The sequence below is a fragment of the Malania oleifera genome, chromosome 8 (assembly GCF_029873635.1).
Source record: "Malania oleifera isolate guangnan ecotype guangnan chromosome 8, ASM2987363v1, whole genome shotgun sequence".
Classification (NCBI taxonomy): Eukaryota; Viridiplantae; Streptophyta; class Magnoliopsida; order Santalales; family Ximeniaceae; genus Malania; species Malania oleifera.
The window spans coordinates 100137432-100163480 of NC_080424.1; the positions used below are offsets into that span (position 1 = coordinate 100137432).

Below are 26049 nucleotides of genomic sequence, written 5' to 3' on the forward strand. Positions count from 1 at the left end.
TACAAACATCACTGTTCTCTCGAAACTAATTTTACTGATACCAAGGGTTACAAAAAAAAAATGCCACCCAAAAATACTCACCCTCAAAAAGGGCAGTACAACAACCCCTCTACCTGCGAGCCTGCTTCGCTTGCCCAGTTGGTTCACCTGAAAAACAATTCAACACTGGAATGAACCAACGCTCAGTAAGACGAAACATATTATTACTAGTGTGTGGCCACTGAGCTATAGTTTGGTAAAAATAATCTGATTTAAGAATAGTACGATTAACTGAACCTGAAAATGCTGATATTACATAACATATAATAAAACCATTAACTACATAACTTAACATGACAATCTGTATGAAATTACTTTTCATATTAATACTACTATTCCTGAAAGTCTGATAGTACTTATAATATCTGACAAATTTTCCTAGATAGCTGTATGTCATGATTTAACCTCTCATGGCAGGGTTGTGCGGCCCAAAGGCGGGACCTACCCTGGCTGGCCTACCAGGGTAAGTCAACTGAACTCCGACAGTCTGATCGACCCCCTCAATCCATATCTGATGGAGAGCCTATCCCAACGGGGGCACGATCGACCTCATACCACTTACTATCTGAGTAAAGTGGTTGCACTCCGAACTGAATGTCTGTAGCTACGATACCGTGCTTTGCTGTCTGATCCATCAGGGTCTGATACTATATGAGTTGTTGATATCTATAATATACTACTTTTATTATGGTTTCTAAAATAACCATAACCCTGTAAAGTGTGTCTGAAAATCTAAATAAACTGTCAGATATTCTGATTTAATATATATATATATATATATATATATATATATCTAAACTACTGTCTAAATAACTAAATTTTAGGGCATTATGGTACTATAAACATAATATTCTGGAACCACTGCGAATGAATATTTCCATGGTATTTCTGTTAGCAAACTGTAAACATAGTATTCATAATACATAGTAGTACAGTACTTTTATATGAATAACTCATGCCACACAAATAAATATTAATATTATCAGGCTCTGAAAAATGTATATTTAGTTTGAATAATAAGTTAATACAAGCATATAATTTGTACTGAAATCATATATAGTTGCCTAGCATAGCATGTTTCCTTTACCTGACTATTGAAAAGCCCTTATTGTATACTGGTCCAACACCCGCAGGGCTTCCTATTCAACACCCTAAAAACAACATTTGCCGAAACAGAATATCATTATTTCTTTGTCTTCATCATTTCCTACAACTTCCAAAAGGCCAAAAATTGAATAAAAGACCTTACGCTGATTTTGAGGAAAATTCGACTCAATCCCACCAACAATCCGCGCCAAGAGACTTGAAGAGAACTCCGCCAAAAGCGTCGTGGTGGCAACAGATCGTCGATCCGGCATCTGACGGGGCTGAAATTGAAGAAAGAAGGGAGAGGAACCGTAGGAGAGAGAGAGGGAAAACGATGCTAAATTTCTGCATTTAACCGAGACTTTACACTATTTATACTGCAGCCTTCGTCGATGAGCCACGTCATCTCGTTGACGAGGTTACGAAGAAGGATCATCAATGAACACTATATCCTCGTTGACGAAATTCAGAACTTGAACACAGTCTCTCGGTATCTTCTCCTCAACAAAACTTGTTTCGTCGACGAGGCCCTCTTGTACCCTTGTCGACGAATCCCCTATGTTCGTCGAAGAGGACCTGATAAATTTTCTTGGGTCACTACATCATATATTCGCAGACAAGTGATCTGGAAGGGAACACTGAGCTGCCACTAGATCCTCCACATGTACTGCCCGACGCAGTGTAGGACTATAACGGGTCGGCTCATGAAAGATGGCCTTGCTAAAAATTGCCGAACCAAGTGCATTCGATGTAGTAAGGGGCTCGCTCTTGGCTACAGGAACTGCCTCCCTCTGGGAAGACTCCCCTTCAAGTTCCCTACTTTTCTTTTTGCTCCTACTTGATCTATGCTTCTTTGCCTCGCCATTAAGGACTCATACTTGTTGAAGTCCATATCTGTGAAAAGAGAGAGAGAAAGAGAGGAAGATAAGGGTACAGAGAATTACTGGGATATACAAATAGACACATCCTGAGATCAAGGTTAAGATAAGACTTAGAGAAATGAGGCTAAGCCCACACTGCACAAGAACTCGCTCCTTGAGCAGCTCCTCGTGAGGGACAATCCCCTGCTGATCAATAGCCTACAAGTCTTTAAGGATGGTCTGCTCATGGGGAGACAACATGGGGGGTATATGACACATCCGAGCTAAAAGAAAAAGAAGAAAGAGGTAAGTAACAAGTACCCACACACAGCTCATGCATACACAATAAGTAAAGAAAGCGAAGAGAATATCACCATCGAGAGGGGTAGACCAAATGCGAGGCCTAGGATAGTTTAACTCCCCAGATGCAAAAAAGTAGTGGAACTTTCAATTGTGAATGGAAGAGCTACCCAGAGTAAATAGCTTATAGCCAGGCAATGAGTTGAAGTAGTACAGTTCCTTTTGTACAGAGTGCGTCCTCATCAGGAAGCAGCTCCAAAAGAGAGGCACCGTGGGTTGATGACCTCGTTGGAGCAGGAGAATAGCAAAACATACCAACGACAAGTAGGAGTTGGGGACAAGTTGTGAGGGGGCTATGTGATAAAAGCGTAACACATTAGAGATGAAAGGGTAGAAAGGTAGCCTAAGTCCTAGGTTGAGATAGTCGGTATATACACAGATTTGATTAAAACCTAGGTCGAGAGCAGACTTGGAGCTGGTAGGCAACCTAATGTTAATGTTTGAAGGGATAGCAAAGAAGCTACGGACATTTTGTATATCCAGGGGAGAAAGATCACATCGAGCACTCCTGACAGTGATTGAAGCCTTGACCTGAGGCATCGAAGACTCCATGAGAAAATCAAAGTGCGAAACAAACAAGGCAAATAACTTACACTATTATATAAATTAGATCAACTGGGCAAACCTTCCACAAGAACACAAAAGCTACTACGCAAAGGTGGATCAAACAAGCAAACTTTTACAAGAACATGAAGAACAAAACAAAAAACAAACATACAATGCCAAATACAAACAGAATAAAGCAACCAAGACAAAGGCGGAAGGAGAGCGTATCTAGTAGAGAGAATGGGACCCTTTGGGTGAGACAAGGAGCAAAAGAGCGAACCCATGTCCTTTATAGAGAAAACCTACACAGATCCCTAAAAAGTTAGCATCCCAAGGAGGCGGGATCTCATCAATCCGGGTGTGTGTCTTAAGGGAAAGAAATCTAATCCCCGTACATTTGCTGACGTGGTGTTAATTCCAATGAGTCCTGATTCTACCAAGGTATGACACAATTAACAAGAGATTATTAAATCTTGTAGCGAACATCAGGGAAGGACTCCAACGTCACATTATAGCGGCCGAACTGATAGGCAATAATGATGAGGCCAGAAGGGAGCCCAATAAATGATCACAACTCATCAGGCAAACAAGACCCAACTAACGAGCACAACTCATGAGGCTATATAATAGCCCAATAAATGAGTACAACTCATTAGGCAAAATAAGGCCCAACTGACGAGCACAGCTCATGAGGCCACGCAACAGCCTAATAAATGAGCACACTCATTAGGAAAAAAGGGCCCAACTAACAAGCAGCGCTTGTGAGGCCAGAAGCACGCAAAGACAAATAAGCACCACTCAGATAGGCAGGGAAGGCCCAACTGACGAGCACAGCTCGTGAGGCCACAAAGCACATCAACAAAATGCCACGAAGAGTAGCTCGGTGAACACAACTCGGCCAAAATGGCTCGAAAAAACATGCCACAAATAGCAGCTCGGTAGAAACAGTTCAGCAAGAAATGCCACTAAGGGCAGCTCAGCCAAAACAGCTCGACAAGAAATGCCATGACGAGCAGCTCAGCAGAAACAACTCGACAAGACATGCAGCAAAAGAGCAGCTTGGCAGAAACAGTTCGGCAAGAAATTCCACTAAGGGCAACTCAGACAAAACAGCTTGGCAAGAAATGCTACGAAGAGCAGCTCGTCAGAAATGGTTCGACAATAAATGCCACTAAGGGCAGCTCAACCAAAACATCTCGGCAAGAAATGCCATAACGAGTAGCTCGGCATAAACAGTTCGGTAAGACATGCCACAAAGAGCAGCTCGGCAGAAACAGTTGAACAAGAAATGCCACTAAGGGCAGCTCGACAAGAAATGCCAGACGAGTAGCTCAGCACAAACAACTGGGCAAGACGTGCTGCATAGAGCAGCTCAGCAAGAAATGCCATGGGAAGCAGCTCAACAAGAAACGCCTAAGAACACAGCTCGACAGAGAATAGCTCGGTATGAGCTGCTGCGAAGAACAGCTCGGCAAGAAATGCCATGGGGAGCAGCTTGGCAAAAGCAGCTCGGCAAGAAATGCCCAAGTACACAGCTCAACAGAGAACAACTCGATACAAGCTACTGCTAAAAACAACTTGGCAAGAACGTCTCAGCCGAACCCCGTGGACATCGACTCAGCAAGCATTGGCTCGAACCAGCCGAACCCTTACATCATCATCCCGACAAAAAGCAGCTCGGCATGTGAACCAATTCAGAAAAATCGAATGAGAGCCCAACCGGCTCGGACTAGCTTAACCCTTGGGGCATCGGCTCGATAGAAGGCAGCTTGGCACATGAATCGGCTCGGCAAAGCTGAAGGGGAGTCCAACCGGCTCAAACCAACCGAGCCCAAAAAAAAAAAAAAGAGAGAGAGAGAGAGAGAGAGAGGAAGAACCTAGTTTGAAATTTCAAGAACAAGTCCCGAAAATTCGAAACTAAGGGGGGACAACTGATATGCCCAAAATATATCAATAAATAAAATGAAGTCAACACCTAACACCACTCCCCAAGTCAAACCTTCTGACGAGAGCAATCAACTCCAACTCAATAAAGAGGGTAAAGATCCACATTGGCGCCTTATACGCTCAGAGTGATACATGCTGACGCTTTATGACCCGGGAGCGATCTGCGCACCTACGTCATAATGACGAATCACTTCAAGGGTCAACCCTTGCCACTATAAAGAGGGGGACGCAAACAAGCGAAGGTATCTCATTCTTAAAATACTTTTACTATTGCATTCAACCTCTTTGAAACATTCCCCTTACTTAGGCATCAGAGTGATCCCCCGGAATACACTCTGGGTCCTCCAAACCTATTCTGCTTTCACCCTTTTTAGGTCATTGGAAGTCGGAGAGCATTCTTGCAAGTCATTGCCATTTTTATTCTACAAAAATAAATTTTATAAAAATGAAAGATTTTTTTTTTATTTTTATCTTTATTTTATTTTATTTTTTACCATTTTCTTCCCTTATGTAAGAATCAACCACTTACTTTTCTTTGGCTGTGTTGGGATATGAACATTGGAGACGATGTTTTATGATTTATTTGACACAGAAAAATAAAATTAACCTATATAAATTTATATATCCAAATGTACACAATATTTTGGTATAAATATTGGGCTAAATAAAAGTGCACCTCCTGACGTGGCTGTTCCGTGGGGGATTGCACACGTTCACTTTTTAGAATGGGAATGGTCCAACTAGGATTATCCATGTTGTCGGTGCATCCGATTTCCGGCGGGTCCACACGGAGTCAAAAGGGGCAAGTTTCCCTTGACTCCGTCGCCGGCGATGACGCCGGAAACGGTTTTACGAAACAAACGCAAGCACCGGAAATGAAGGGAAAGCCAAATGGGTCGGGTAAGGGCCCACCGGCAATTTCCCGCCAAAACCTAAGAATCTAATCAGGTATGACACGTGGCAATTATTTGGGAGCGGGGGAATTAGCCGTTGGGCTGCAGACTGCAGTAGTCAGCTCGGCTCCAGGATCCGTGAATATGTCGGAAGAGTGTTTTTTTTTTTATAAATTAACAAATAGAATAAGTCCAATGAAAAATGGGCAACACCCCAGGGTGTAGTTCAGGTGATAATGCGAGCTGCGGGAGTACCTTTCACGAGGTCAAGTATCCAAATTCTTTCGGACTCTCTTTCGTCCCTGAACTTCTGAATTTACCCTCTCTTTAAAATTATGGGGTCAACTTTAAGGGCGCAGGATTAGTTACGTGGAAAAAAAAAAAGGGCAACTGGGTACGTCGGGTTTTATGGAATGGAGCGTTGACCGGCACGTGGTTCCTGACGCCCAAACTTTTCCGTCTATTGCTCATGATAAGGCTGGGCCCACCGCGACTGCGTGACGTGACTGAAACTCGTCAGTGTACGCTACGCACGGCTACTGCGCGTGTGCATTTAGTGCTCACATCTTGTGGACTGCCACCGCGTCGTCCAATGCGACACTGTATTTATTTAACTTGTTATAAGTCCCCACTTTCCACACTGACCTTTCGGCATTGGCCAGTGGTGTAATAAATAAATAAATAAATAAAATTATATATATGATTTTTTAAATATAAATATATTATATGTTTTTTTTATATTATAAAATATACACAAAATCATAGGAGCATCATATATTATTTGATTTGATGACGGTACAAAATTGTATTTTATTCTAAAAGAAATGTTCTATAACTTACTTGCATTTAAAATACAAAACATATAATTGTATAATCAATTATACTTTTTTGTTATTATTTTTCATATATTTTAATATTATAAAATTCTTAAAGGTTTCTTTTTTTTTTTTTACAAAGAATTATAACCCTTTTCCACCGATTCATTAGATCGGAAGCATTTTCCTTTATTAAATTAAAAAAAAATATTAAATCATTTCAAATTATTTTAAACTTATGATTATCCATTTTCATATAAGGAATAATAATTTACTCCTCCTTATGGATGAACATGCATTTCAAATGCCCAAATCATTTAAATTGCTTTTTTTTTTTTTTTTATTACATAAGAACTCCAGCCACTAACAAGTCCTTCAGATCCTCTGGTGCGGCGTCAAACCTACGAATTAGCGTCCTCCTTTTAAGTATCGTTGATCAGGTAAAGTCTAAAATGCGGATACGACTTCAGTGCATCAGTTGGACGTTCAACCAACCCGACTCTCGGAACACATCTCCATTACCATCCATGGTCCCCGCTGGCTCACAAAGAACTTTCACGATCCACGGTCCCCGTTAGCTCACAGAGCGAACTCTCACCATCTACGGTCTCCGCTAACTCACAGAATAAATTCTCACCATCCACAGGTATTGTTGGTTCCGTGAGTGTAATCTACCTAAAATTGAATCCCCAATACTCCTTACTTGCAAAAGTCTCTCCACCGCGCCATGCCCGTGAAGGCTTAAATTGCTTTTTCTTTATCTTGTTTTCAATTGATGCTATCTCTAAATTATTACATATATACTCTTTTTTTTACTTTATATTTTAATATTATACCACTCACCCACCTTCACATTTGCATTTCTACATTTATAAAATGATAATTAAAAATAATTCTTTTTTTTACTATTAGCTCATCTATTTTCCATTTTTTTAATTTGTAAATAATGACAAAAATGTAATCCAATTTTTTAATTTTCTAAAATTGAATACAAAAATTGAACTCTTATGAAATTAATACACAAATAAGTAACGTCTAGTTATTTCATTTTGTTGAATGAAATAACAAAAAGAAATGAAATAACAAAAAAATAAATAATAAAATATAATTCTTTTCTCTTCTATTTTTATATAGCTAAAAAAGAGAAGGGCGTGGACAGAAAGAAGCAATAAAAAAGGAAAAGCGGATCCGGGCGTGGCCAGGAATTGGGACAAGAATAGAATAGAAATGAATCAAAAGGAATAGAAATGTGATATATCACTCTTTTTGTCATATCATTAACTCATCAGCCCTTGGCTTTTTTCACTCCCACTTGCATTAGTGGGGTTTCATCTCTTCTCTTTAATGACTGCTAATCACATCAATTCATAATCTCTTCTCTTTTATCCTACTCTGGATGCAAGAGACTTTGCACCAGGCTGTCCCTTTGTCATAAACCATAAAACTTGAAAAGATGTATAATAAATATGAACCTAGCATTAGGGCAATGAATCATCCATTCCATTCTAGTAAGAATGTACATTCGTTAGACGTCTACAGCGTTGATATAAAAAAATAAATATATACAACATTGTAAAAGAATGACTTCATCAAACATAACATCATTGAGGAAAATAGTCCTAATCAGGTTCTAAGATTTTACCACATATACTCTCTCTCTCTCTCTCTCTTTTAGGCCAATGTCAGTCCTTGGAGAAGCGACTGATGCTGATCTTCTGCAATGGAGAGGAACCTACGGCATGCATATACTACGGCTGAATGGAAACGCCCTGGATTGTCCAAGAATACAAAATGCCCTCCCTGCAATCATTTATCACCCACCACATTAGTCTCAAAATTCAAAATTTCAGAAACTTCACTTTTCCCATGTTCATAAACTTGGTTCCCATACTTGAATTTGGATAAAAGTAGAGTATAAAATTTGTACTTATTTTTGCCCAAACACATCCAAATCCAAAACCAATGTTGGGCTTGAAATCCATACACAACCTGATGATCAACTCAACTAAAACTAATTCAATCTTGGCTAAACCAACCTTCTGCAAAATGTTTCTTCACGCATTGCTTAGATGTTAAAATTATCAAAAGAATGAGAAGTGTATAGCACACAGAGAGACTAACCCGAGGGACTCGAATGATTTCACATGGAACCTTCATTTGCTTGCAAGCTTCTTGGGCTCCTTGGTAGTTCATCCAATCTTGAAAACCATATATAAAAGTTGTTGGTACTTTCCATTCTGGCGCACTGTAGCCCCCCCAAAAAATAAAAAACCAACACAATTGAGCAATGATTATTTACACATCATACCAGCATTTGTTAGATGGATAATATTGAAAAAAAAAAACCCCAAAAAATACAAGGTGTGAAGAATTTTAATGGCTTAAAACCTAGTTCCTACTGAAATACTTCTAAATAATTCTTCAGATAAATTCAAGTGACGTGCATTGACAATAGAATTTTGAGTAAACAATCTCAGAAGCGGGATCATCAAACCTGTGGAGAAGGGGCATCCGAGCAAATGCTCCAAAGGCAAATATATATTTTAAGCACAGCTCTCCACTAGCTTTAGCCGCAAGAGTATGGTATACGTAATCTTCAATCAAAACAGTAACTGTTAGAAATCAACTAAATGGTATGTGCTCTTTGCAGATGAATTTATCTGAGACTGACACTACCTGTTAACAGTCTGGACTCCTCTTCATTCAACCCATCCCCACTTGAATATGCACCAAATCTATTAGTCGTGTAGTTGCGAACTAGATTTGGACCCCAAGGGCCTAAACCTCTGCACAAAGTTATCAAGATCAACAGTGAAATTTACAACCTGATTCTGATGTTTGAAAATTTTAACGAAAATATTTCAAATGCTAATTAAAACAATCCAATGAATAAGGCAGAAGAATGAGCAAGGCCCTACAACCCACCAACTAATGCACAAGGAGAAACTTCAAGTGTGACTGATACATTATTTTTTTACACATGCATATGCAATGGGCAAACACCTAATGCACAAAGCTCCCATGCTGTATTGGGGGTGGGGAGGACATCATGTACACAACCTTACCTCTAGGGTTATGCAATTGATCGGTTCGGAACAAATTCTAAGGGAACCAAACTTTTTTGGTTCAGCAGAAAACACAACTGAACTGAACTTGCCCCTAAAACAGAACATTGAACTGCCTGAACTGAAACAAGAGAACCAAAATGAACCGAATTTTTTCCCACCAAATTTCCTGTTACCTTAGCTCAGTATAGTTGTCGTCCCTTTTTTATGTTCACAAGTCGGCTCATGTATTCTTGCACATAACAGTAAAAATCCCAGCTAGAATGGGAATCTTACATAGAAGTATCTATTGCTCCATATCATTATTTAAGTAATAAGGTTTTGGTTTTTTCATTTTTTTGATTTGCAAAACTGAAAACAGAACAAAATAGAACTAAGCTGTTTCATATATGTCACCAAACCCTTTAACTGGAGTGGTTTGGTTTGGTCGATTTTCAGGTTTGAACTGATGTGTGCACAGCCCTGCTTACCTGTGCAATTGGATAGGGTATTTCCATGAACATTTGAAAGAAACCTCTTACCATTGGGTCAAGGTGGGGCACTGGCTTAAAATTTCAACTCTTACAATTATAACAATCTTTGATATTAAAAAAAAATATTAAACAAGAATAATGAAGTGTCAATTGAGAATAATAATCAACAACATGAACACAACCTTACTTAAGTAGGGATTCCATTGCTCTAAACATTACTAGTTAGATCCATGTTCCTAGAACAATAGATACACACAGAGACTGTGGCGTAGAACTCAAAGTTGATCCTCCAGATATTAGGCACATAAGACGTACAATAACTTAAACAAATTCTATTATTTTATTAAATAAAGTAATAAAAATTTAATAAATTTACACTGATGAGTTGCATTGTATAACCTTATCTCTACAATTATATTATAATAATAAATTTGATCATACAAAGATAAAGCATCAACAACTTGGACATAAAAAAACCATTAAAGAAAAGAAGATTGAAGTTGAACAATATAGAAAGCAAAATATTGGCTTTTATTTTCCTGACAATAGATTTGTATCATTATCATTCTCATTATAATCTTCTCTCTCCTCCCTTCACATAGATTGATTTATGAAAGAGAAATGCAAAAAAAAGACAAGACAAAACACACATGGAAAAAACCACAGCAGTCCTGTAACGGATCTGTAACAGCCACTATGATTTTTTTTTTTTTATTCCCACCAATTTAACAGCGTGTCATTGCATAGGAAACCTAAAAATCCCACCATTACCTAACAGTTGTAACTGCAATTTAAAATGATGGCATCCATTAAAAAAAAAATGTAACACAAATTATCGAAGACAACACTATCAGGAGAACAGATTTGTAGTAAAAAATTATGGCACGCAATCAACATTAGGTTTTGATTTTCTTAAAGTGACATTTTCAGAAATTTTTATCCTATTTTGTAAGATGTCTGCCATTTTTTTTTTTTGCAATGGCTCCATTGAGCATGATTCAATGTCCAGCTACAGTCCAACCATAGATGCTAGTTAAAATACAATTGGAAACTTGAATTTCAGGCCTTGGTATTGGATTTGTGTAGATTTGAACAAAACATGGTACAAGATTCTATTGCATTTGTCCAAATCCTTGCAAGCCCAAATCTAAGGCCAAAAATCCATTGTCCCAAATACAACCTACGAGCATTTTTTTGGAAGTCCTACTCAAATAATATGCTGCTTATTTTCAATATTTTACTCAAAGAATTAATACAAAATATTCTCTTTTAACTATAGATGGGATATGAGACCTGCATAGACGCAAAACAGCAATATGTCTGGATTCTTGGGTACATTAATCTATTTGTGCCTCTCTGCACATGCATTTTATGAGCTCAAGGACCTGAATTATCAGATGATTCAGATGTCTACATTTGAAAAGGGGAGAGAATGTACGCAATGTTGAGTTGGGCTGCCATCAACTATTACAAAAAAAATAATTACCTGACTAGTTTTTGAGGAGTAAAATTTGACTCCCACAAATGATTCAAAAGAGCTCCTTTCCATGTTGCTCTGAATTTAGTAAGCCACTCAGACTTACCATCTGATTCTGAGGAAAATCCAGCAGGTCCAACTAAAATCAAGTGTTGAACATGCTCTGGATGCTGTTAAATAAAATTGACATAATAATATTAGGAGGACATTATAATCTGCCATAATTCAAACATTGACAGGGTTAAGCAATTACCTTCAGAGCATATTTAGCTGCGACATAGCCTCCAAAAGAATGGCCAAGTAGTATAAAGTTGCTGAGGTTTTTGGCTTTACGCCATTCCTCGAAGGAATCAATGAACCACGCCTCTGTTTCTGCATTTTGGATTATAATAACACATCTATATATGTTCTATAGACCTCATTCTTATAGGAAAACAAGACAAAGAAGCTTCAAAAAAGCATTTCGAATTCTAAGAGAAGGGATTGTCAGTGGACAAACTATGATCCAGACAGCTTATTGAGGCAGCATCGTTTGTTCACAAAAATCTTTCATAAGTTGTACATCTCTTTGGAATTTGAAATGCTTTTTGGACGACTTGACAAGAAATACAAAAGGAATAATCTATCCTCATGCACTTCCTCATGATCAGTAACAACCTTGCTTCCTGAAAATTAAATGGCATCCCAATAAAATCTGTAAGATTTAAAATGAGGAATATATTCCAGGATCCACCTAATGTTAGAAAAACCTCTCCAAAGAAAGAAGTTATTCTCAAATCTCTCCCGCAGGGCCGCAACAAACAAAGAAAAATTAAAAGGCTGCAAAGGTTCATTTTACTTTTAGTTTTTCGTTTTCATGCTGTAGAGTGAAGAAATGGTTTATGACAACTGTTTGTTTATGCTGATAGTTTCATCTATGTTGTCAGTTTTTCAAAAAATTTGAAAACTAGACTATGATTTTTCAGTTGTTGCGTTGCTTACTTCAATATCTAAAATTACTTTTCTGGATTTAACTCATTCATGCTAAACAAAAAATTTAATTAAAATTAAAATTAAATTATCACGTAAATTTAAAATATAATTTAAGCATTTTCTTTTCTTTTCTTTTCTTTTCTTTTCTTTTGTTTTGTTTTTTACTAATGGATAGAGCCTTGGAATTATAATTTTTTACCTTCGCCACCAAGCACTATTAAGTAAATTAATAAAACAAATGAGTTGTAAAATACTATTTTTAATTTTATAGACTGCCAATTTCTTCACATCAGAGAGGTTTAAAATCATCGTCTCATAAAGAGGAGAGTGGCATTTGAAAATTTGAAGTTCACAAGAAAAGATATCCTTTCAAAATTGTATTTTGGAAGAATTTCCCATGGAACGAAAGTCCATGGGTCCATTTGATGGGAGAGAGTGGAGAGAAGAGAAAGGAAACTTAATAACTTATAGGAAAATATAGAGTAAGAGAAAAGAAATTAATTTCTCTCCACATTGTTTGGTTTAACGAGAGGGATAGTGAAAAGAACATGTGTAAAAATAGTAGAAGTCAATTTTCATTTTCATGAAAACCTATTGCTGGACTACATTTTAAAGCTGGCTCCTGGTGTTTTGGCTTCTTTTTGCCTTTTTTCTATCAATTTCTCTCAACTTCTTCTCTCTTTTCTCCATTTTATGTGAACCAAACAAGAGAAGTGAAGAGAAATCCATTTATTTTCTCTCCACTTCTCTCCCACCAATGAACCCTATGATATTCTTTGGAACAACCTACAACTGGAATTTCTAAGATTTGCACAATAGTGTTATCCAAATGCGGAAAAAACAAACCCATGCTCATATTTACTAAGAAAAACAACATTTTAATGACAAAGCAAGATCAATTTTGGCTAACCTTCAGTGCTTTTGCATGTGAAGTCAGGCCTGCTTGATCCACCCCAACTGCCAGCATAAGAAGACCAAAAAATTAAGCCTATTGCCAATTGTGTCATAAGAAAACATAAATAAACTATGCCTTTGTGTATTATAAGCATATCATAAAGCTATAAGCCAATAACTATCAATAATTTTTGTATCGTAAACATCAATATAACAAAAATATGGAAGTAGACAAAGAAATAAATCACCAAGAAAGATCATGAAGTTCATGCAACATCCAATGGGGAAAAAAATGTAACACCAATTACACAAGGTTCCCACACCTTATTGAGATCTAGGAGGCATGACACATGCCCATGCAAAAGCTCATGGAAGCTCGCGCTAAAATTATACTAAATAATATTTAAATGCCAGATGATCTTCCCAACAAATTCAAAAATTGAAAAGAAAAAAACATATCAGCCCTGCCAATTTCATTTAACACTAACAACAATGCTTGCAGTTGACACCATATCAGTTAAACATTTTTCTTGTCTCCAATATAGCATTCTTCTACCTATTTCTTACGAAACATCTAGCCAAACTATAAATAGTTCATCTTTAAGCAGAGGGAAGAACACTTAGTAACTCTCAGGAGTGGACAAATAAAAGTCAAACAGATTTCTCCTTCGCCAGGAGGGTAAGCCGTTTATCATATGAGGATTGTAAAGCTATCTCGACATAAGTTTAACCATAGAACATAGAATTTTAGTGTTAGATATATGTATGAAAAATGGAAATGAAAGGGTAATAAATCAATGTAAGAACTAGGTGGTGGAACCTAAAGTGAGAAAATATAATAAAATTCAAAGATAAAACAATCAAAGATGGTGATTGGACAATAGGGGGTAGCATAAAAAACATTCTTTGGAGTAGGATAGTTAGTTCCGTTCTGTTAAAAAGATAGCAAAAGAGGTTTTATGAGAATGAGGAAAATTCTTGACTAGTAAAAAGAGTTGGTGGTGGGGTAAAGACATCCAAAAAGCCATGGAGACAACAAAAAAAAAATGTGGCTTAAGACATGCCAAAAACATAGAAACGTGGAAACTTTCAAAAGTATAAGATGCAAAAAAGGACATTAGTGAAGCTCAATAGCATATAATAATTTATATACTAGATTAGATATAAAAAATGGGAAAGCAACATATGTAAAAATTACTAGAGCTAGAGAAAGAACGAGCACAAACTTAGATAATATCAAATATATAAAAAATGATCATGATAGTGATTTGGTTAAAGAAGAAGACATAAAGAAAGGTGAAGTTACTTTAATAAGCTATTTAATAAAAACCAAGTAGTGGACATAAACTTAGAATGAAAAATGAGGAAAAGGCTAAAATTTTGAAATTGATGTGCAAAATCAAAGTTAACAAGTTAGGTTTTTGCATTAAAAAAATATATAAAAAATAGAAAAGCTACAAGACAATGACATGGGAATGCCTAGGTGATAATAGAATGCTTGTGACATCCCGACTGAAGTTTGAAAATGCCTAGGTGATAATAGAATTGTTTGGTTAACTAATTTATTTAACACAATTATAAGGATTACAGGGGTGTTCGACAAAATTATATGTTGGAGTGCTGCACTGAATTTGAATTCGCTCACTAGTTATGACTTTTAACTTAAACTCATCACTGAAGCTGAATACTAAATTATTTTACATTTGGTGTATAATATTTGAATGTATTGGTTTTCCAATTTTAACCCTCTAAATATATGTTTCATTTGGGTGTTGTGCTTTTTGTCATTTCACATTTTTCATAAAGGTTGAAATTAGAAAAAAGACCTCAGAATTTTCCCACTTACTGAATCCAACATAGGAATTAGACCAATTTTAGGAAAATTAAGAGCTGCTACCAAACACTCTAATGTCTAATCAGTTCACTTGTTTAGTGAACTCGCTTAGACATGGTCTTTATTTAAAGGTCATTCAGATCAAACAAACACCCTTTGAGAAAACACTAGATCGATGGAGAAAAAATACTTTAATACTAATATACAAAAATAAAGGAGATATTCAAAACTTTAATAATTTTGTGGAATTAAACTTATGAGTTATGATTAATCATAAAATGAAACTTTGGGAAATGGTAGTTTCTTTTTTCTAACAAAAAAATATATCCATAATAACTAAACAAGAGTATAGCAGATGGAGGATAAGAAATCCTCCATGAAACAGCTAATTATAATAATGCTGCCCTCCAATACCTTTGAAGATCAGACAACAATATGATAAATGCCAAGGATTTTATAGAAATGTTGAATTGAGTTATTATTAACATAAAGAGTGTTTAGATCATATTCCTAAATCTTAATGCAAAATCTAAAATATATTAATGACACAGCATTGAGGAACAGAAGGTAGACTCAAATGACAATATAATATATTAAATTAATGAAGATTGCGGAAATCATTGTGAAATAGTGTTATATTCTGAGACCTTAAACAGCTAATTATAAGAATCTAATGCTTGATTCTAATAATCTAACGTCATAGGGAGTTAACCTTTAGGGGAAACCTCCATAATCATTTTCTTATTGAAGAGAGAAACCACATTTCCAAGCCCCAACCTAAATAATGGATAAAGGAAAAACTAAGAAACAACGAACCAGAAGATCAATTGCTTTTATTCCTGGAAGATCAACTATAGAAGCTATATATGAAAATTAATGGAAAAGTTTTAAGGATCAAAATAGGGACTTGCACATGGTTTTAATTGACCTAATAGGATACCTAAAGAAGTATATGGTGGGTTCTTAAAAAAAAAAAAGTATTAGTAGGTGTATTGATGTCATTGGGGATAATGATAAAACAATGACCAATCTTAGGATAACATTTAGAGAGTAATGGAAATTTCTAATCACAATAGATGTAAAACAAGGACTTATCTTTTTGCATTTTTTATGTATGGATTTACTAAGAGTATCCAAAATTAGGTTCCATGGTTTATGCTATTTGCAAATGATATTGTTTTGGTTAATGAAACTAGAGGTGGAGTAGAATCTAAATAAGAGTTAGAATTATGAAGAGAAGATTTAGAATTCCGAAGTTTTAAGATGAGTAAAAATAAGATTGAATTTATAAAATGTAATTTTATTCTTGGTAGGAGAAATATTGGAAAAAATGTTAAACTTGATGGTCAAGAAATTAATAGCATTGGAAAATTTAAATACCTTAGATCTATTATGCATGCTCAAGGAGAAATAAAAGAAAATGTAATCTATAGATTTAAAGTAGGTTAAATAAAATGAAGAAGTGTTTCAGGAGTGTTGTGTGATAGTAAAACACTCTAAAAATCAAAAATAAAAATTTTTCTAAAAGATAAATTAAGAAATGAACACATTCGTGGTGAGTCAGGCACAACCCCTATAGAAGATAAGACAAGGTAGGGCAGTTGAGATGGCTTAGGCACCTGCAATGCTGGCCAAAGATTCACTTGAAAGGGTCAAGTACCCCCCGTATTTTCCATTAGAAATAATATGCAACACAAAACAAAGAAATTCCATATTTGTCCTATCCCCCATATTTCATTGTGTAAGACCCCCAAGCCCCCAACAAACAGCTCCCTAAAAAAAACTCTATTTCTATTGGATCCATTCGCTGGTGGTTCTCCATCCATGGAGGCATAGATAGCCAATAGTACGTTACTCCCCCTTCTTCCATTCCAATGCACTCAAAATTGAAGTTATACAAATATGTTCTTGTTAACAAAATAGAGGTCTGTCTAGAATATTATTTTCTTTGCCTGTTCTCTCCCTGTCCACTTAAAAAAAATACCAGCTTTACACTTTTCTCAGTCATATCTAACCATACTTTAGTATTTCAGAGTTTTCAATCAATTAGGAAAGCAATCAATATGAAATATCATAAACAAGGGGTTGACCAATACATAATCCATTACAATCTAACAAATATTATTCATTGAAAGGGAAAAGAAAAGCTTACCCAAGCTGATCAATTGCAATGATCCTGAAATGACTAGCAAGTACATCAAAGTTCCGGAAGAAGAAACCTTGAGATGCAGCATATCCATGAACCATAACAAGGGTGGGGGAGTCATCTTTACTGTCAAAAGTAACTGTGTTGATGAATCTTGGCTCATCACTTGATGAACGAAACCACCTGACTTTGGAGCCAGGTGGGCCGGAACCTACATTAACCCTCTCTTGAACATATGGAGTCCTGAATTCAAGCAATTCACCACCATTGAGAATTTGACTACCCCATTATAGGTCTTAAAAAAGCTAATTTCAATTGAAATTCAGTCACTTAGGGGACTTGACATCTACATTTCCAAAAATGAAGTTTGGGGTCGTGTATTTCAATCTCAGGCATTGAAAACAAGCGGATAGTCAAAATGTTCAGCAACAATCAAATTAAAGGAATAAAAACTACACCAAGTGAGAAAATGATCTCTAAAGTTACCCTCCAAGATGAAATTACCCAAAAGCTGTGAGAAATAATGGACTCTTTATTCTCTGTTTATTTCTCTAAAAAAATGAAAAATGAGAGAAAACAAAGAGGAACATGCTAGAGCAAGGTAGCCATTTCAGCTTTAAGATATAGAGAATGTAGCCATGTCGATCAAAATAAAATATCACGGTTTCTAACCGGGATTCTTTGGCCAAGGTTTTCATCAAATTAGAAAAGTTTTTCAACACACAAATCAATAAAAACACCTCATTTTCTGCTCTAATAACCCCGGATTCTAGGGCTAAGGGCTTAATCAAATTGGGAAATTCACCACATAAATTCCAAAGCCCCAAGGAAAGCAAACATTCTCTAAACTAGGGTTTAACAAAGAGAGAAGGCTAAGTAATTGCGTACTTGACTAAAGAGAGAAGGCGTTTTTCGGCGGCGATGATGTGGTCAGTAGAGGTAGGGATCCAACGGAGAACAGAGGGCCACAGCGATCTGGATATCGTCGATGATGTAACGGGCGTTGTTGTAGCAGATGCAGAGGCTGATGCGGCGGCGGAGGCCTTGCTGATCTCTTCAGCCATTCTCGCCTGCAAGCTGGACCGAGGAATGCGAATGGTCATATGCTCCACTGATACGACGTTGTCAGAATGAAGAACATGGGGTTGTTATATAGTGCCGACAACTTAATTGCGCCCCACGAAACCACGACTCCATCCATTGACTTTGGCGAAGGTTACAGAAACTCAGAAAGCTCTCGTCCGTCTACGTCGAAAGGAAAACAGCGGTGACCGCGAATCTTCATAAAAGGATTCTATCTTTCAAACATATCAAATTTATATGTAAATGTATGGCAGATGAATTTCTATTTTTAAAAAATATTTTAAAAATTATAAAATATAATAATAATAAAAAATTAAATAATATAAAAGTATTTTGAGGATAATTATAAATAGTGATATAGATAAATTTAACATTTTTAAAAGATGGCATCAAATAGAAAAATCCTGTTATAATAGTATCAATAATTACCAATAATTATTCCTTGTTATAAAACATGCAGGAAAATAAATAGAAATGAGACAAAAAATTTACGTGATTCGATCATACCTACTCCACAAGCGGATGGAATAAAAAATTTCACTATCTTGAGAGGAATTACAAGATAATTTGAAACCGACCTTGTACAAAATATATCTCTTCTCTCTGTCTCTCATCTTCGCTCATCATTTCTAAATGTCTATGTATTTCAAGCATGCAATGTGTGTCAAAATGAGAGGGAGAGAGTGCCCTTTTATAAGCAATAGGGATAGCAAAGAATTATGGTGGTGGAAAGCGAATGGGTGACAACCATTTCTTTTATAGTTTTCATAACACTCCCCATTGGATATCACTCATATATTAACTCATTTTGCTAAGATCCTTAAGATGCCTCATTTCGATGAAATGAACTAATTTATTGAATGTTATAGTATGCAAAGTTTTGGTGAACAAATCTATAAGATTATCACTTGATCGGATTTGCTGAACATATACATCACCATTCTTCTAGAGTTCATGTGAATAGAAGAATTTTTTAGAGATATGTTTCATTCTGTCACCTTTTATGTATCATCTTCTTAGTTGAGCTATACATGCAGCATTGTCTTCATATAAAACTATTCGAATACCCTTGATTGATTGAAGACCACAATTTGCTTGGATATGAAAAATCATTGATCTAAACCGCATACATTCTCTACTAGCTTCATGGATAGCTAGTATTTTAGAATGATTAGAGGATGTTGTTGTAATCGTCTGCTTGATTGATTTCCAAGATATAACAATTTTTACGTAAAGAAATACATATCCAGTTTGAGATTTAACATTGTGAGGATCATATAGATATCCAGCATCTGCATATCCTACTAATTGAGACTTAGAATCAAATGAGTAGAATATACCCAAATCAGATGTACCTCTCAAATAGCATAGAATGTACTTAATTCCATTCCATTGTCGCCGAATAGGAGCTGAGCTATATCTTGCCAATAGATTTGCAGAAAATGCAATGTTGGGTCTTGTACAATTGGTTAGATACATCAAAGAGTAGATAGCACTTAAATATGGTACTTCAGGACCAAGTAATTTCTCCCCCTTGTCATGAGGTCGAAATGGATCCTTCTTAACATCAAGTGATCGCACCATCATTAGAGATCCCAAAGGATGAACTTTGTCAGTATAGAATTGCCTTAATATCTTTTCAATATATTTAGATTGTTGAATAAGAATTTCGTCATTTACATGTTTAATCTGTAGGCCAAGACAATATTTGTCTTTCCTAAATTTTTCATCCCAAATTCAGCCATTAAATAATTAGCAGCTTTAGTGAGCTCTTCAGAAGTACCAACTAAATTCAAATCATCAACATAAACAACAATTATAGAAAATTCGAATCATGGTCTTTTAATAAAAACGCATGGACAAATTAGATCATTTATGAATCATTCTTTTACAAGGTACCCACTTAATCGATTGTACCATATGCGTCCTGATTGCTTTAATCCATATAAAGAATGTTGGATTTAAATTGAATATAAATTTATGGGTTTTGCTTCAGGAAATTTAAATCCTTTAGGGACTTTCATATAAATTTCACTATCCAATGATCCATATAGGTATGCTATTACCACGTCCATATGACGCATGCTCAGTCATTTAGCGACTGCTAGCCCAATTAAGAATCTAAAAGTGATTCTATCCATTACGAGAGAATATGTCTCCTCATAATCAATTTCAGGTTTCTGCAAGAAATTTTGTACCACAAACCTTGCTTTATATCGAGTAATTTTATTATTTTCATTTTATTTGCTCATAAATAACCATTTGTATTTAACAGGTTAGACATCTTCTGGTGTCTAAACTATTGGTTCAAAAACTTCTCTTTTTAATAAAGAGTTTAATTATAATGTGATAGTCTCTTTCCATTTTGGCCAATCACTTCTATATCGACATTCATTAACAGATTTAGGTTCAGGATCCTCATTACTTCTGGTAATGTTAGTAGCCACTGCATATGTAAGTATGTTGTTGACAACAACTTTATTTCTATCCCATATTTCTCCTATGTAATGAATTGATATCTCATTATTATTTCTAGGTATCTGTCCCTTTTCAAAGGATGTCTTTTTAGGAGTTTTCTCTTTACGAGATTCCTCTTCAGGAGGTTCCATAATAGGGATTTCATTTTTAGGAGAAACGAGTTTATGAATGTCGAACGGATTATCCACCTTCGTAACCTAGTTTGGAGTATTTTCAGATTTCAATTTTCTCTTTTTGAGAGTTTTATCTTTTGTACCAACAGACCTTCCACGCTTAATTTGTGGTTTAGGTTCATTAGTCGACTATTGTCCTTCAAGGAAATTAATACGTGTTGAAATATTTTGTAACGACCCTGACCCGCCACGTGGGCCCGGAGTACTACTTTAGTGACGTTAGTGTACCTGATACCTTATTCATCAAATATAAAACACACATACGCAGCGGAAATAAAATATAAAATCCTCAAATTACATTACTAGAGTTCTAACTAACTTTATGCACAAATATATCCATTTTCACATAATTACATCTCATAAAACTAAACAAAAATAAACTCTCTATCTACACACTACCTACATAAAATTTACACCACTAGCCCGGCTCCCCTAGCCTGTTAGACCCGATCTCTAGGATTCCTTAAAAAAATAGTTTGTAAAGTAGGGATGAGGCACAACTCAGTAAGGGAAAAATTAAGTTAATGTCAATATATAGCCAGCATGCATTTAGTGTACAAAAAAATAACCAGTTCACTGAATAGATAAATACATTTATGAAAACATTCTTAAGTTACACTCGCACACACAATTAGTCGAGGATAGGGAAGATTACCCGCCCATACAAGTAGCTTCCCTCTGCTCTAGTACCATTACTGCTACCAGGGCACTCACCTTTCTTAGTAAGCCCTCGAAGTTATCTTATTAATTAACCATATTCACATAAATTAATAGATATGCATATAATATACTCCCTGTGACAAACACGCCATTTACATCCCCATGGCACGGGTTGTATGGCCCGAAGACTGGACTAATGTCCTAGGGGATCCACCCAGACAATAGTCATCTATACTCTCCGCTAACATACTTCATGGGTGCACGCAGCTCCAACTGCTGGTTCGATTGCCCTTACCCGGGGGGTGCATTCTCCTCACGTAGGCAAATCGGATAAGGCCACGCTACACCTCTCAACACAGGTGTGGACGCACACAGCCACATAACAAATCTCTAACAACTGTATCGTGCTCACACTACACTAGTCCCCAGGGTTCCTAAAGCATATTATGCAATTTAAATAATAGAAAATATCATTTAAAACATCATTTCACATATATTTCTTGTTATTCCAAAAACTCGGCCCCCGCCCAAAAATACAATTCGGCATATAGCCATCAATTAAAATTCGGCCCTCAGCTGTCAAATAATAATCCTGGTGCTTGGCCAATCAAACGATACTCGGCCACTGGCCATTAGTTCAAACCCCTACATTTCATAGATAGTTCTAGTATTTCAACAAGCATTTCCAGTATTTTTCACAACAATTCCAGTTTTTCAAAATTCCAAATCCAAATATACAATAATCCATACAAATTAAATCACCTGCAACACAATTTTTCATATTTTAACATATCCATATAAATAGACAAGCTTTCCACCCTTCATTTTATTCAAAAATATCATACCATATATCCTACATTTGTAAAACTCATTTCGAACGTTTGGTTTTCAAAATAGCCTTTAAATTTCTAAATGAATAAATAAATAAATATATATATAAATTTATATAAACATAATAGTTAAATAGATTCAAATTTCATAAAATTACTGATTTAACTTAATCCTCTTACCTGATTCCTGAAAAAGCCCGCTAATACCCCGGCCTACGCCCCAGGCGTTCAAAAATCCCTAAGCACTGAAATTCAAATTTCACCATATTATTCGTCACAATCCCTAAAATAACTTTCCCTAAAATTCCCCTAAGTTTTAAATCCCCTAAATAGCCTAATAAAAGCCTAAATTATCAAACTTACCCCCGATTTAAGATTGGTATCCCGGAGCTCCAATTTGAAAACCCGCTCCGGCTAGATTGTAGAGAATCTCCCCACGAGTCTCCTGACAATTTTCGTTCGTTAATAGGGTTTATAGTTTAGGAGAAATTGAGATAAGTTTGAGATTTGAGCTTACTGCAGGAGATATGCTTATGCCGCTCCCATGACAGATCCGCTTCAGTAGAAATGTTGGTGGCGGCGAGCAGAGCCCAATGATATTTTCGGATTTTTGATCGGCCGAATAACGAAGACGAGATGGAGGAGAGTGGGAGAGAGAGGACGAGGAGACGAAGAAGGGGGGGGGGGGCGCTGTTTGTTCGTCCTGCAAGGTTCCTAAAGGATCTTTATCCTTCAAGAAAGGTAAGTTTATATATATATATATATATATATATATATATATATATATATATAAAATATATTTTTATAATATTATATTATTATTATTATATTATATTATTTAATTAATATTAATTAATTAATTTTTTAAAAAAATTAATTTAAATTTAATTTAATTTAATTTATTATTATTTTTTATTTTTTTTAATAATAATAATTTTTTTAATCAATTTTTTTTAAACAAATTTAATTGTATTTTTTAAAAAATTTTAGGATTACTACATATTTGCAGCAAGTATATGAGATTTTAGTATGACATTGGTATTTACAAAAGAATCTGACAACTGATTTGTAACCCCTTGTAAATGTATGATCTTTTGAACTTCAAGTTTACTTTGATTTGTGTGAGAATCTAAATGAGATAAACTCATAGCATTCCATGTGATTTCATGTTATGCTTCAGACACTGATTTTACTCCCCATAATGTAGGGAATACTGTTTCATCAAAATGACAATCTTGAAACCATGTTGTAAACAAATCACCTGTTAAAGGTTTAGGAAATCTAATAATAAAAGGGGAATCAAAACCAACATAGATACTAAGCTTACGTTGAGGACCCATTTTAGTTCTTTAAGGAGGGGCAGTAGGAACATAAACTGCACAACCAAAAGTTATTAAATAAAAAAAATAAGGTTATTGCCTAGAAACCAATTGCATGGGTGAAAGTTCATTGTAAGTAGTTGTCCTTATACAAACTAAACATGCAGCATGAAGAATAGCATGTCCCTAAACAGGTAAAGGCAATTTGGTTATTATAATCATAGGTCTAGCAATAAGTTGAAGTTTCTTAATAAAAGATTTAGCTAAACCATTTTTTGTATAGGTATAAGCAACGAGATGTTCAACATCTATTTCAAGTGACATGCAATAGTTATCAAAATTTTAGGATGTAAATTCACCAACATTATCCAAACGAATTGATTTAATTGGATAATCGGGAAAATGACCTTGTAATCTAATTAATTAAGAAAAAAGTCTAGCAAATGCAATATTACTTGTAAGGAGGGGAGGTTGTAAGAACCCGACTCATGAGATATGGAATAAATAAATAAGAAAAGGGTAAAACAGTAATTTGAGCAGGCTTCATCGACGAAGCCCGTGTTTTGGTCGACAAAGGCCATTCTATTTATCGGCAACGAAATGCAGAGGTTCGTCGACGAGGAGAAGTCGAGAGATTTTGGGAAATACTGAAACCTTAGGCTTGTCGACGAGGCCACCGCGACGTCGATGAATTTCCTTCGTTGGCTCGTCAACGAAGACGTCGCCTCGTCGATGAGGTTGGCCAGGTCAACGGCTCTATAAATATCCATTTCCTTTGTTTCTTGGCTAAGTTATCAAAATTCTCTATCTCTCTCTAGAACTCGAAGCTCCACTCTCTCTCTCTCTCTCTCTCTCTCTTGATTTCTTCGTCATTCGTCGTTAGAATCGACAATTCGACGTTACTGCGAGGATCAGGGAAGGAATCTCTACGTGTTTTGTGGAATGGATCTTCATTTTGAGATCTTCAGGTTTTGACCCAAAAATCGAGGTAAGGCTCGATTTTCATTTCCGTTTTGGTAGATCTGCAAAGAGTAAGATTGTAAGTAATTATCGTACTATGGTTTTGGGAACTCGGTTCGCTGTTTAGGAGTCGTAGAGTTCGTATTTGGATTTTTGGGAAAAGGTAAGGGGATTTTGTTTATATCTTTTATTTTGAAAATCGTATTCGGTAGAACTGTGATTCATGATCCTATGTATGTTTTGGCTAGTTATTTAGGGAAATCTAACAGGTAAAAAATTACGGGGTTTTCACATTACAATTTTGGGGAAAAAGGGGGCATCGAGCTACATCTTTGGTTTCATTGGAAAACCGTGAATATATTATTGTGTATATTATGTTATGGAGATAGGCGTGCCTTGACTTGTTTTAAACTGTATTCTGAAAATCATGATTTTACAATTACCAAGTAAGTGTGGAATGAACTGTTATATGAATATGTATTGAGTTGTGATATGCTGAAATGAGATATAGGAATGTGTGTTCCTAATTGTTCTAGGTTGTGAAAAAGTGTCCAACTCTATATCTTAGGGTGTGAAATATCACCTGCTAATGGCAAGAGTGTCCGGCTCTATATCCGAGGGCGTGAAATATCGCCTCTTACCGGCTGATCACCGAAGGGTGTAGATCCACCTGATGTAGCGGTACGATGCCATGAGAGTCTGGGGCTACGCCATATGCCGGGGACGCCATGTAATGCGGGCCGACTTCATGCCAAAGAGTGTGACGACACTGGGTTGATTGATCATGTGTGTGTTGAGATCTATACTAGAACTGTATTGTGGAAATACTGGAACTGAACTGTGTTATATTTTATGTCATGATAACACTCATATGTCACACACCGATATAACCTGAATTTGCCTTACTAAGATGTGTCTCACCCATATAATACGTATATGTTTTCAGATCCTTTGAGTAACTGGAACTAGCGTCCTAGTGTTGGGAGCGTGGTGGTCGATTTACTACGTAGAGTACTTGTGTAAGTACTTGGATTGTAACAGGGTTGTTGTTTTGGGTATTACTGGCACCCTAGGTTATGTTTTGTAATATGGAGCGTAAACTCTGTTTGTATAGACTCTGGTATGGTACGATGTATATA

At 36.0% G+C, this 26049-nt stretch overlaps 1 protein-coding gene across 1 annotated transcript; it reads right to left on the reverse strand.

Moving 5' to 3' along the window:
- Positions 1 to 8004: 8004 nt before the first annotated feature.
- LOC131161629 (1-acylglycerol-3-phosphate O-acyltransferase) lies at positions 8005 to 18700 on the reverse strand. The gene is made up of 9 exons (XM_058117529.1): positions 18296 to 18700; positions 17414 to 17650; positions 13444 to 13490; positions 11815 to 11933; positions 11571 to 11731; positions 9223 to 9332; positions 9041 to 9140; positions 8668 to 8791; positions 8005 to 8346 (listed from the first exon to the last, which is right to left on the reverse strand). The coding sequence occupies exons 1-9, from the start codon at positions 18508 to 18510 to the stop codon at positions 8218 to 8220; spliced, it is 1242 nt and encodes a 413-aa protein (XP_057973512.1). The 5' UTR covers positions 18511 to 18700; the 3' UTR covers positions 8005 to 8217.
- Between the last annotated feature and the right edge of the window lie 7349 nt (positions 18701 to 26049).

What these genes read in the sequence shown, in the direction of transcription:
- LOC131161629 (XM_058117529.1), bottom strand. Translation starts at nt 18,510, where the DNA reads ATGACCATTCGCATTCCTCGGTCCAGCTTGCAGGCGAGAATGGCTGAA. An exon ending in GGAGTCCAGACTGTTAACAG is followed by an intron (nt 9,141 to 9,222) that starts GTAGTGTCAGTC and finishes TTTTGATTGAAG; the next exon opens with ATTACGTATACCATACTCTT. An exon ending in CGGATGCCCCTTCTCCACAG is followed by an intron (nt 8,792 to 9,040) that starts GTTTGATGATCC and finishes GGGGGGCTACAG; the next exon opens with TGCGCCAGAATGGAAAGTAC.